The 12,131-nt window shown below is 44.1% G+C and overlaps 3 protein-coding genes across 5 annotated transcripts in view; all 3 read left to right on the top strand.

The window, feature by feature from the left end:
• The window catches only part of LOC146190596 (uncharacterized), a 29,598-nt gene extending 24,761 nt beyond the window's left edge, over positions 1–4,837 (top strand). For both annotated transcript variants that reach the window (XM_084600987.1, XM_084600986.1), the window contains exon 19: positions 4,658–4,837. In XM_084600987.1, the coding sequence (XP_084457113.1) occupies positions 4,658–4,837 (180 nt within the window). The remainder of the gene's footprint in view (positions 1–4,657) is intronic.
• Positions 4,838–5,773: 936 nt separating this feature from the next.
• LOC146190595 (uncharacterized) lies at positions 5,774–6,459 on the top strand. The gene has a single exon (XM_084600996.1). It carries the CDS (start codon positions 5,774–5,776, stop codon positions 6,185–6,187), a length of 414 nt encoding a protein of 137 aa, XP_084457122.1. The 3' UTR covers positions 6,188–6,459.
• Positions 6,460–6,520: 61 nt separating this feature from the next.
• mei-P26 (E3 ubiquitin-protein ligase meiotic P26) overlaps positions 6,521–12,131 on the top strand; it is a 57,711-nt gene continuing 52,100 nt past the window's right edge. Inside the window, exons 1-2 of one of the 2 annotated variants that reach the window (XM_084600989.1) lie at positions 6,521–6,595; positions 7,780–7,997. In XM_084600989.1, the coding sequence (XP_084457115.1) occupies positions 7,782–7,997 (216 nt within the window). In that variant the 5' untranslated portion in view covers positions 6,521–6,595; positions 7,780–7,781. Of the gene's footprint in view, positions 6,653–7,779; positions 7,998–12,131 lie in introns of both variants that reach the window. The other variant, XM_084600988.1, reaches the window with a different exon arrangement.

The following is a 12,131-nucleotide window of genomic DNA, read 5'->3' as shown; positions in this document are numbered from 1 at the left end:
CTGTAATATGGTTCACCCTTGTATGTGCCTGAGCTGATGTAGGTTCTCGTGAAGCTGCCAGCTTGGCTTGTCGGCGAGCAGCCCACAAGTTGAGCAGACCGATGTCAGGAACCGGTCGATCGACATCTGTCCATGTACTAGTTGTAGCCCTGTCTAACACGCATTTTATGCGGTTGGCAAGCAGTGGTGACGACTCCACAGGTAGATCTTGCAGAATAGTGCGGAAACTATCCCAGTTGACCACTGTGCATTTACGGTGTAACCGGCGGACTTGTGATGGATGAACACCGATGATGATTGGGTGATGGTCACTCCCTCGGCAATTCTTGCAAGCACATCTTCACACAAAACCATGAAGCTACTGCATGGTAGCATGCCTTTCTGGGAAGAAGCTTTCTTGCCAGTGTACTAAAGGCAGCTGTCATGGCCAGAGCTTTGCACTGTCATTGCCTCCAGAAGACTGAAATGTGCGCAGGTATGGAGTACATCTACCGGTTTACCTGGGGCTTAAGCACTTCGACATGCAAGGGGGGACTACATGCAGGATTTTTAAATGACTCAATGTTGCAACATTTGTAATTGTGCCATAGGGCTGGCCACTACCAAAAGGCGCATTGCCTACAGCCGATGGAAAGTGAAAAAAGAATCTGAGATTGAGCCCATTTTCAAGTAGGATAATGAGAGCTTGTATTGTGCTCCCTCTGTTTTGCTAATTTTGTTCCCAGAACAATAATGTTCTATTTGTAATCATCCTTTTGCTAAAAGCCTATTTATATAGTTTTCATGTATTATATATGTAGCCACACCTGGCATGCTTCCATATCATTTTTGTGGCATATCTTTTAAGACAAACGTTCAATAACGCAAACAAATTTTTATACCTCCATGTTTTTCTTTAAAGCAGTCCATTGTATGTATCTATGCCATGGCGTGTACGTTTTGTATGCAAGTCTGCAGACAATACAGAGTTTTGTGTCTTTTTATACTCGTTTCATTACATTTAGTAATATACCATAGTAAATCATTTTATAACTTTTCAGTGTATAAGTCTGCAGAGGCTACAATTTATTTTACTAATGTAAAGGTGACTATTGCTGGTCACTTTGTACAGAACTCTGCAGTAGCAACCTGGAATATTCAGCGTTCTTCAGCAAAGGAGCCTATGCTTTTTGTACCTTTACATCAGATGTTTTAAATATGTTTTAAATATCTTCAAAGGTGGGGTAGCTCTTAAACAAACTGTCAGTCTTGGTGGACACATCAGTTATTGTAAAAGGCATTAATTAGTAAACTGTTTAACATGCATTTACAAATTAACCCTCTAATCTATAGTTTTATGGCTAGTGAGATCGTAACCACAGGCAAGACAACGCTATCTCTTTTTCATTTTTAAGTAAACATAGTCAGTCTCTAAAGCACTGCAGCACAAGGTAAAACACGAGGTAAAGAGTTGCTTTTGGCCACACAATACAGAGACTGGATCCATAACATTCAGGAAAAAAAAGATACAATTGCAAGGTCCTTTGATGTACTGTTGCGGTGCGTGCGATGCCAAATTCAGTTTGCCAGTGCTGCTGTACTTTGCATGAAGTTTTGTTCACTTCACTGCTCCCAGGAATAGTGGATACAGAGTTGGCTTATAGTTTTCAGCGCAACGGAACACGGCCAAAGAAAGGAACGAACATGGTGCTGTGTCTGTCTTTCTTTTCTTGTTTCCTTTCTTTGGCCGTGTTCCGTTACGCTGAAACTTATGAGCTTGAATCGAGAATACCAACTAGCCCAACAACTAACTCAACATAGTTGGCAACACCTTCCGTTTCTTGTGGCCTGCAGCAAAGCAAAAGAAAGTTTGTACCATAGTAAGACAGTGCAGGTAGTTCAAATTGGCTGGTATATTCATTGCAACATATCACCATTGCCCGCTGTAAGCACTGCAATGTGTTGCTGGCAGCTTTACTGCCGCTGTCTGTATGTCTGTTCCTAAGAGCATTTTATATTTTGACCCACTGCAGTGGTTAGGGCGCTCGACTACTGTGCCTAAGGATGCGGGATCAAATCCCGGCCGTGACGGCCGCTTTTCGATGGAGGTAAAAAGCTAGGCGGCTGTGTGCTGTGCAATGTCAGTGCTTGTTAAGGAACTCCAGGTGGTTGATATTTCCGGAGCCTTCCACTAGACGTCTCTCATAGCCTGACCTGCTTTGGGGCGTTAAGCCCCACAAACCAAACCAGCATTTTCTATTTCAAATGCCTTGTTTTTAGGAATTGAAAGGGCTCACTGAAACACCTGCTGTAACAGTGGTTCACTTAATGACATTGCTGCTGGCTGATCTTGGCTAAGTCAACACAGTTTTTAAATACATTCAATTTGCTAAGGAACAAAGATAAGTCAGCAATCTTTTTATCGCTAACTTGAGTGCTAAATTTTTAGCATAAATGTCAGAGCACATGGAGAAATGCCCATTTAAGCTGTTTTCTTCAAAGTACTTTTTGATATGTTTTTTTAAACTTGACATAGAGCTGACAAAGTATATCAACTTGTCACAGGACTACGCACTTCCGCTTTTCAAGGTTAGCGTTGTGAAATTGGCTCTGTTCGAAAGAACTCGATATAAAGCCACAATGCATGAACAGGACACCGGTCAAGGCAATGGTTTGGCAATGAGCACAGGCTCCTCATGCTTGAATCATGCTGTTCTATGATGTTTCAGCAGGCCATGTTGCACTGCAAGAAATTAATCATTCTGTAAAATGGCAACAACTTGGGGGAAGAGTTGCCTGTTCTAAAGCTGGCTGGTGCAATTAATATTTCATGTCTTTACAATTGGGAGCTAGATGCAAATCAGCTCACCTTTGAAAGAGTAAGTGAACCAATTCTGTGGTGTGAGCTGAAGGAAGTCAGCCATTGAGACATGTTGCAGAAAATACAGAGCAGATATATCTAGAACTTTTGCTGCTATGAATACTACACATGTATGGTGTATCCTCTGTGCATGTTGCTTTTTTCTGAAAAAGCAACATGGGCTTGCGAGTGTGAATCCTTGTGTGCATCATGGGAAGTGGGTCTTTGTGCTCTGGTTATTTATCCTGACATGCATAAAATTAAATTACAGTAGAACTCCTTTATAGTAGTCACTGGGACCGGCAAAAATCTTTGGTGATGACATGTACCTGAAGATGCTGTCTGGTAACTAAATGCCTACTGACTGAACATGTCTTGTTGCTTAATGAAAAAAGAGACTCTAAAATACCTTCCATCTCTTCCTTATCGTCTCTTCGTGCCATATTTTAAGTTGTGAGATGTTTTGCTTACACCTTGTGGAAGTGCCTCTTAAGTGAGGGAAACTTGGCTGCGAATAGGACCTAGTTTGATTTCATGTGAAAACCAAAGCCTTGCATGGACACGGCGTCATCTTCCCCGGATTCTGTTTTTTAAAAGGCAAGATGAGAAATGAGCGCGGCAATCAAGCGCTGCAAAGCGGCACGCTCTGCGCCTCCAGTTTTTGTCACCACTGCCTCGTGCTGCACCACAATGCTGCTAATATTTGGCCGTTTCTACCGTTCCCTATTTCTTGCTGCACTTTCACTCTTTCACTTTCTGAATGGACAGCGCTGCCTTCTTTCCATGTTTTTAGACAGCTTTACTTTTTTTTTTTCCTGCAAGCTGCATGCTTTTCCTCACAATTCCATGATTGACATAAAGTTGGCTTCTCCTGAGTGCTGCTAAGCCTGGTGGTAAAACCAAAAAACGTCCATTATAAATGAGGGGAAGATGTACAGTGGTCTGTGGAAGATGAACTAGGACTTAAGTTTCACTTTACTATATCCGAGTTTACTATAGTGGGTTTCTACTTAGTTTGAGATTGTCCATAAGATGGTGAGGTGTTTATGTACTGTACATACACCAAAGTTTGCTGGTGCCTTTGAAAATGGGGGGAGGGGGAAGAAATAATAATAAAATAGATAAATAATCATGTCAGGTGTTACAGGTCATTTTGGACAAATTACTTTCGCTGCTGGTACTTGCAGAATACCTAGTTTACCTGCCAACCGTAGCGTGAAACTTTCCCTTTTATAGTACCATTGTTTGTTTTGAAACACCTTGGAATGCACTGCTCCTTGCCCGCCAAACTATGTGCAGGTTGGATATAAGGTTGATCCTCTGCATGAGCCCTGCCGTGGTTGGCTCAGTGGTTAGTGTGCTCGACTGCTGACACGGGGGACCAGAGTCCGATATCAGCTGCAGCAGCTGCATATGTTAGTAGTAGTAGTATAAACCATTTATTTGGGAAAATGGTTCAGGGGTTAAGGTCAGCAACAAGTCCAACTTTCTACGCTCGCAGCATTGCTTCCCATTTAACGTTGAGTTCAAACTTTGAATGCACGCTTTCTTAAAATGCAAAAGTGATTTTTATATGCTGAAAATTTTGTGGCAATGTATAGACCTTTGCACTGGGCGAGGGAGTTGTCGAAATTCCTCCTCTCTGGACAGTCGGAAACCGGCTTCGCTGCAGCTTCCACAGCGCTTGCGTGGGGTGTATACGATTGTCCAGTCAACAATATGGCAGCGCCCAGGGAGCCAAAAATGCAAAGGTCTATATATCTTTAGTCACCAACATTTCATCATATTTTATAAATCCTTTATCTCATTTTTGTGCAGAATCCTCCTCCTGGTGTAGACTGCAATACATGGGCTCTCCTGAAGAACAATTGCGCAACTCCTGAAGACATTGGCAAAGCAGTGAAAAAAATTGTCATAAACCTTTACCGTCAGCTCAAGGCTAAAAAAAGACCAACAGAACTTCCCGAGGTTTTGCGGAAAGTCAGTAGGCCTAGCTAAGGTTTAGCTTTGTCAACAGTACCTAGTTGTATATAAGGCTGTCAATCGGCTGGTTTCTATATGCCCTGCTGCTTTCCTATCACCCTCATTTATTATTTTTTTAGAGCAGTAATTATGCACTTTTGTGTTGTGTGCTACAACTTATTGAAAAGCTGTGAGCTGTATTTATCAACCATGTGTTTTTTTTATTATTATAATATTTTGCAATCCTGTTTCAAGGTGCAGTTTCAACGTAATTTGTAATATAAATTTATGGAGGTAACAGAACTGGATCACAGCTTACTTTTTGGGCGAGGTCGACACAATTTGTGTGCATGACCGGCTTTTCATAGACTGCTAGATATTAGGTGCCAGTGTGGTTATAGATAGGCTGTTCACAAAAATTTGGGATGAAATTTGGGCTCTGTGCCTAATCATGCACCAAAAAATGTACTCATTTTGTTGTGGCCTTGCATAGGTCAATTGTGACTTTCACGTGAAATATCATCGTTTTCGTGAAATAGCTTGCATTCATGTTGATTAGTTCATTTGTTCCCATTTTTTTAAGCTGTGTTTGCCATGTTCTCCGTTGGTACATTTAATTGCCTGTATTGCACTGTTTATTGTGAATTGTGAGCCATTGCACCATGCGCAGCTACTGTTTCTTGTTCAGCGTCACCAGTCTACCTCTATCTGCTGTTTGTGGTGCATTTGTTATTTGTTTTTGTGTATGTTCGTGCGCCCGACATATCAGGTTTATTTTATTAACCTTTTATTATGTTTTTATCCATGTTGACCGCCTTGTGACATACAAAGCAATTTCATAAATGTTTTTTGTCGCACCATGTTTTAGCCTTTGTGCCACTTTTTGTGAAACAAACACGGAAATATGCAGACGGGACAAAGAAAAAGTTGTTCCGCGGTTCGCGCTGGCGCGTTGGAGCTCGGTTAGCAACTATGTACGGAGGCCGGCCCACCGTAATGGTGCTCATGTGTAGAAGCTTGTGTTATTGTGCGCAGCAACCGTCGTACGCTGGCTTGCTTCGCTACGTGAGCCTCTTTGTTCTTCGGCTGACGGCGTTCGAACCCTTTGTGTGGGCACTGTACTTGACACACATAACCGCTTTTTGGACGTCTTGCACGATGGACAGCGACGTAATCCGTGACGGGAGAATGATTGACATCGTTGATTCGAAGTGGCGGGAAGACAAGCTACCGGACGAAGACGTTGCCGTTCCCGTCATGGAACTACCAGACCCCGAGCCGGACAACAGCAACATTCACGAAACTTTGAGAGAACAGGAACAAAAATGGACTGACTTGGCGTTGAACCGATTGCACGAGCCGCCGACGTCTACTTTGCCGAACTGAGAAGTCTTGGGATAGAAAGCATTCGCAATTACAGCTTGCTTGGAACGTGCTGAAATTCCTAAAATCATTTCTTATTAGTTTCTGTATATTGCACTATAGTTTCCGATACCAGACTGAAAAACTTGCCTGCGCACAGCTTCCATGCTGTTCGCTGGGTAGTAAAACTAATGAAATGTTAGCTCGGCAAGTATACGATTTGCCCATGTTTGCATCGTATTTATGTCACCAAAGTTTATTGTTTTTATTTTCTGATTAAAAATTATTAGTTTTTAGTTTTTCTCACTGTGTCTGCTCACAACGCCTGCACCACCTGAGGCGCTGTCGTCGAAGGCAAAAGTTCCCTTGGCAGCAGCCAATGGGAGTCCCCCAGTATCCCATCGGTTTGAGAATGGCTGCTGTGGTCTAGATGTAAGTATGGCGCTTGTACTTGTACTACATTGTGCGGGATCTCCATGACGGAAAAAGGTTTGGACATTGCAGTTTTGTTACCGCACAGTCAATGGTCGGCAGTGCTAGTTTTAATAGGAAGTGTGCAGTTTAAAGGCGACTGTCTCTATATAGCATTTTGATTTGGGAAGTTGTAAAATGCGGCTTGGGCAGTGGGCATCAAGCGCATGTTAGGCCTAAGGGAAGGTGACTTCAAAACTTTTTTCATGCGAACTTTCGCGTGCGAAAGTCACGAGAAGTGTTCTCATCTTATAGAACTACATTAATTAGCCTGCGACGGCACTTTCACAACGTCAGAACTGCTCCATGAGTTTCCTGAACGAGTCTTCCTTTCGCGTCGCAATACGGTGTTCCACATATCGGAGATTTTGTTTAGAAGCGAAGAAACAAAAAATTGAAGCACTTTTCCGCGCTCTTAACTGAGATTTGGTCAGGCTACGGCTCTGTAGTTCTTTAAAATTCTGCTGCGCCAAGTAGCACGCCTCGTTGTAAGACTTCTGTGACACTGACGTTGCGTCTTGGTTTTGTTTATCCTTTGTGGCTCGAGCAGAAGAAACCCGGACAGCGAAGCATCGCGATGAAGAGATTGCTGTGTTAGTCTGAAACGGGCTGCCATGGAGGCGCAGTAATAATTTGGCATTGTGTTTTTCTTCGCCGTCGCTGAACGTCTGACCTGACGCTAATGCAATAGGCGTGTGTCGTCCGTACGACTGGCTGTACCCAACTATTTGCTAGTCGAAGCGTTGATGAACCCTGGTACACCGAAGTGTTAGAATGGTTAGAATGTTAAATGGCAGCATATCTACTCAAAAGTGGCCGTTTAATCGGTCATGTAATCTGCGGAAATGCCTTTGTGTGAACGCAGTCCGCCAGGCATCATTTGCATCGGAATTTGCCGGGCACTTGAGCGCGCAGTCTGTTGCAGCCATTTCCTGTAGTCATTTTTTTTCTTCCTTATATTTGCCCCCCCCCCCCCCCCCCCCCTTTTTTTTTTTTTTTACCCAGGATGTTTGGTCTTCGGTTCGGTTTTGCAATGCGAGGAGTCATCTTTTACTGTTAATGGCGCACCTCGTATGATAGTAAAGCGAGTGTTGGTTTCCGACCCTATAGGAATATCGTATTCATCTTTGATGTATATTTTTCAGCGATGGAGACTGGAAACCTGTCGCCGCTTGGCGGCTCCGAGGAGCGGGAGCCAGTCTGTACCGTATGCAACTCGGGATACAAGCAACCCAGAATATTGGCCTGCCTGCACATCTATTGCGAGTCGTGTCTTGAGGCAGCTTTAGAGAAGCAGGCTGGAGCCAACCCGGCCATTGGAAAGAGTGACCTTGAATGTCCTGACTGTGGCCACAGGACAAAAGTGAGTGCTGGTATATGTGTGCAGGTGTTTTGTTCTTTGGCACAAACTTTTTGGGTCCGGTGCTTGTAGAACGAGTTTTTTTTTTTTTTTTTTTTTTTCTTCTAAGGGAAGTTGAGCGTGATAGAACATTGTAAATGGCGCTAATAGTTGGTTGGTGGTTGGTGTACCAGCTGTGCACCTGTGCGAGTCTATTACATCTGTCAAAGAAATTGGACCCAATATAGATTTCGTACATCGCTTTCTCCCACTTCGCCCGCAGTTAAACTGTGAAGCTTTTCAAAGTGTGTGTTGTAGTTTTGCCATTTCTATAGGCATGCACACACAATGCGACATAGCTGTAATGAATATCGCTATTAGTCGGTGGTACAGCAAGATCAACTGTAAATACTAACTGGCTAAGTAATGCATGCCCCATTGCATTCACTTTCATGTATCAAGACCAGCTCTGAAGCATGGAAGTCTCATGAATGAGTCCCGCGGTCTTTCAGAGGGAGGCTGCAGAAGTTATAATGTAATTGTTTTCAGCAGCGTAGAATTATCTGGGTTTAAAGTGGTCATGACAGCTAACATTTGAGGGTAAGCTGATTATTGCCTTTCACTCCACACACGTTAAACTATAAATTCTCGAAATTTGAGCTCGTTTTATGCAGTAGATAGCTTCAAAATGAATTTTTATTATTAGTATCGCAAGTGGCTTCCAGGTCTGACAACCGTTGACGTCAACGAGATATCATCTTCATGTCGTCTGCTATTCACGGCGTCTGCTGCATTCTTGCATGCATGCCGTAGACGGTGGTCACTGACAGCTTTTTTTTTTTTTTTTCTTGAGTAAAAATATTCAATATATGTGATGTTAGTAATCCCTGCACTTGTTTTGGGCTTCGTCTAGAGAATGTCGAGGTGGCTGAAATTGGACTCATGCTGTATTATTTAAGCATACAATCAGAAGCATATTATTCTTAGGTTGTATTGCTGAGCTATTGCCCATCGCTCTTTCGGTCCAAAAACTAAGACGAAATACCAAACAAGCATACATTGATGCGAGAGCGTACTTTGCGACATTAGAGGAGCAGACGAAACTTTTGAACGAAGCGGTATACCTATTGACTTGCTGTTATGTGCACCTGTTAGCCAAACTTAATTATTTTCGGCTGGTTTAACATTTTGGCAAAACTATGTTTAGTCTGGCCATGGCCAGCACAGACATTCACCGCCGCCGCCGCTTCAGTCCCGTCATTGCAAAACCCAGTGTGATTCGAATGCACTTCATTGCTCATACCGAACAAAAGCGCTGTCTCTGGCTCTCCTCCCCCGCAGCCATGCGTATGACTGCGACCAACTCCCGAGCCTCACCTTGCGTTTTTCTAGTGCTTGTCCAGCAAATGACTCGGGAGTTCATTGACGGAAAGTTACACCATTTAGTATTTAGTGTGTGAGCCCCCAACTCCCGCAGGAATGCACCGATTCATGAATTATGATTGCGCACCCATCGTATTTGTTTACATAGCTTCTGTAATGGCTGCTCATTCGCAAGCTGAGCAGCAATACCAAAACTATCCACTTCTTTTCACACCGGTTGCACCTTTATTTGTTCAACTACAACTACACTGCAAGAAGTGCCGTGGATGCTATGTTGCCTTCCTATGCCGGGTACCCAAGCGGCACCGACAGCTGCTGGCTGCACTTGCCAGACAGGGTCGGTCACATCGTCGCTTCCCGCTCATGTGCATGCGCTTTGCGACGTAAGCAGTCGTGGATTTGGGGTCACTACTACCAGAACTACACCCGATAGCCACATGCAACCGCTAAAGCTTGTGAATGTGCGCTTCATAATCACTGAAAAGCTAGACCTGAACCCCACATACTCGCCTAGGCCTACTTGTTGCGGAACAGTCCGGCAGTTCGGTGCCAACTAATATTTCTGGCCTAGGTCACTGCTGATGAGAAGGGGGAATATATAAAGTGTAGCTGCTTGCTTTTCTTTTTCTAACACTGTTAAGCTACAGACAACTTTTCAAGCCGTTAACTCATCGAGTGTCAAGTTTTGGCTCAGCCTCCGATCTGACCAAAACAAATCGGCAACCGTCCGCGTCGCGGGGCCGAAAACCTCGCTTTATGGTGATAGGCGACCTTTGGCCGTGCTGGCGTTGTCGCCGGTGTAGTGAACAGATCAATGCGTCAATAAGCTAAGGAACCTAACTGTGCAGCCCACTGAGTGTGACTGGCCTACCCCGCTGGGGTGGCGCAGTGGTTACGGCACTCGACTACTGTTCCCAAGGACGCGGGATCGAATTCCGTCCTCGGCGGCCGCTTTTCAATGGAGGCGAAAAGCAAGGCGCCGGTGTGCTGTGTGATGTCAGTGCACGTTAAAGAACCCCAGGTGGTCGAAATTTCCGGAGTCCTCCACTACGGCGTCTCTCATAGCCTGAGTTGCTTTGGGACGTTAAACCTCACAAACCACCACTGAATGTGACTGTGCCTTATGCTGAAGAATATTTGCCTTATTGTATATCGTTTTCGTGCAGTAACATATTCATCAAGCACTTCTGCATGAGGGCCGACCACTGTGCCAGTCATCCGCAAAAGAAAAAGACTTGTCCTTTGATATTGCAGCCTGCATTGCAGACGATGTTCCTCCGCATATTCTCTTGTGAGGTTACTCGAACATTTCAAAATGGCGGTCGCTCTCAGTGGGAGGAGCTTCTCGACTACGATTTCTATCGCAGTTTTTTGTAATATGCGCTGTGCCCTGGGCACTAAAACTTTGCGAGTAGAATCACAGACCTGTATATTATTCACAGAAGTATAAAATGGCAATACATCAAACGACCCTGTCATCGCCCCTTTAAGGAAGGATAGTGGTAGGTTTTAAACCTTTGGCACATTGCGATGCCCGAGGCAGTGAAAAAGTATGCATAAAAACTTACAGGGTCATGTTTTGCTCATGTAGCCAATTGGCAGATATTTACAGATGTAGTTGAATAGTGGAGTAGGAAGCTGTTTGAAAAATTGCAGTTGTCCACCACTTAGCAAAAACAGTGCAGCCATAAAATGGAATGATTAGTGGCTGCTGTGGTTAAGGCATCTTTTTCAGCATCAAATGTAAAGCCACGTTTCCTCGCGCTACAGGGTTTTGTCCGTGCAAAAATGCTCGTTAAACACTGCCTGATAGTCCTCGTGACTCTCCCTCGCTGACGTGAATAGAAAGTATCCAAATTTTGGTCTCATCAGGTCGGCAGGTGTACAGACTGTGATTATTATTTTAGTTAGGTTGCAAACTGGAAAATATTCAAAAATTCTCGATTCAACAGTGCAACTTGTTGCTTTTCAGCAGTAATAGTCTCGCAAAAAGCACACAGTTGACTCAAACGAAAGAACTATGTTTAATGTATGTTTAATGTGTGCGTGCATGTTTGCCCCACTTTGGTAAGGAATGGAACGGTTGCACACTTCCATGCCATCACTGTCCAGCTTGAGTGCTGCAACAGCACCACTATGCACTGTGTGGTTAGCTACAGGTTTTCCTTTTTTTTTGCTGCAGCTTGTATCTGATAATGACATCAGCGTTGCCATCACAGGTAATAAGAACTGGAGGGGGGGGGGGGGGGGGGGCAACCTTCATATCGCAATACCTCTACAATAAATTAGTCTTGTGCTGCCAAACTTGCGATAACAAACTCGACATGCTGTGCTATTGTATTTGGCTCACATAAGAATTGTGATAGAGCGTCCTTTTTTAAGTGGGGATGTTGCAGCCTGCATGCACGGCTGTGGTTGTTTGACAGGGACCGCTTAGATCATTGTCAATTTTTGCCAAAACCTAGCAATTACACACTTTAGGCCAAAGCGGTCAAGACAAAAAAATAGAAAATGTGTGATAGTAGCATCAAGTTCGAAGCCAGCCCACGAAACACTCTGTGGTCACTGCAGAGTGCGTGTCCGTGCACTATAAAGGCATGGTTTACTGCCTATTTGTTGCTCGCGACATTTGCCTGATTGAGGTCCATCAAGTGTTTTGCTGTCCAGTGAAACTGATACGCGAGGGCTAATGTCGTCATGAGCGCTTTGCTTTGGGCTGCATTGCAACACTGCCTCTTCTGGCACTCTGAGGGGGTATGGAAGTGGCAGTCTCGC

The sequence above is a fragment of the Amblyomma maculatum genome, chromosome 4 (genome assembly GCF_055883805.1).
Source record: "Amblyomma maculatum isolate TAMU_Amacu chromosome 4, ASM5588380v1, whole genome shotgun sequence".
NCBI classification, from domain to species: domain Eukaryota; kingdom Metazoa; phylum Arthropoda; class Arachnida; order Ixodida; family Ixodidae; genus Amblyomma; species Amblyomma maculatum.
This window is presented reverse-complemented; position numbering and strand designations above follow the sequence as displayed.

Excerpts from the sequence above, each read along its gene's own strand:
- LOC146190595 (XM_084600996.1), top strand. The coding sequence starts at position 5,774 with ATGTACGGAGGCCGGCCCACCGTAATGGTGCTCATGTGTAGAAGCTTG.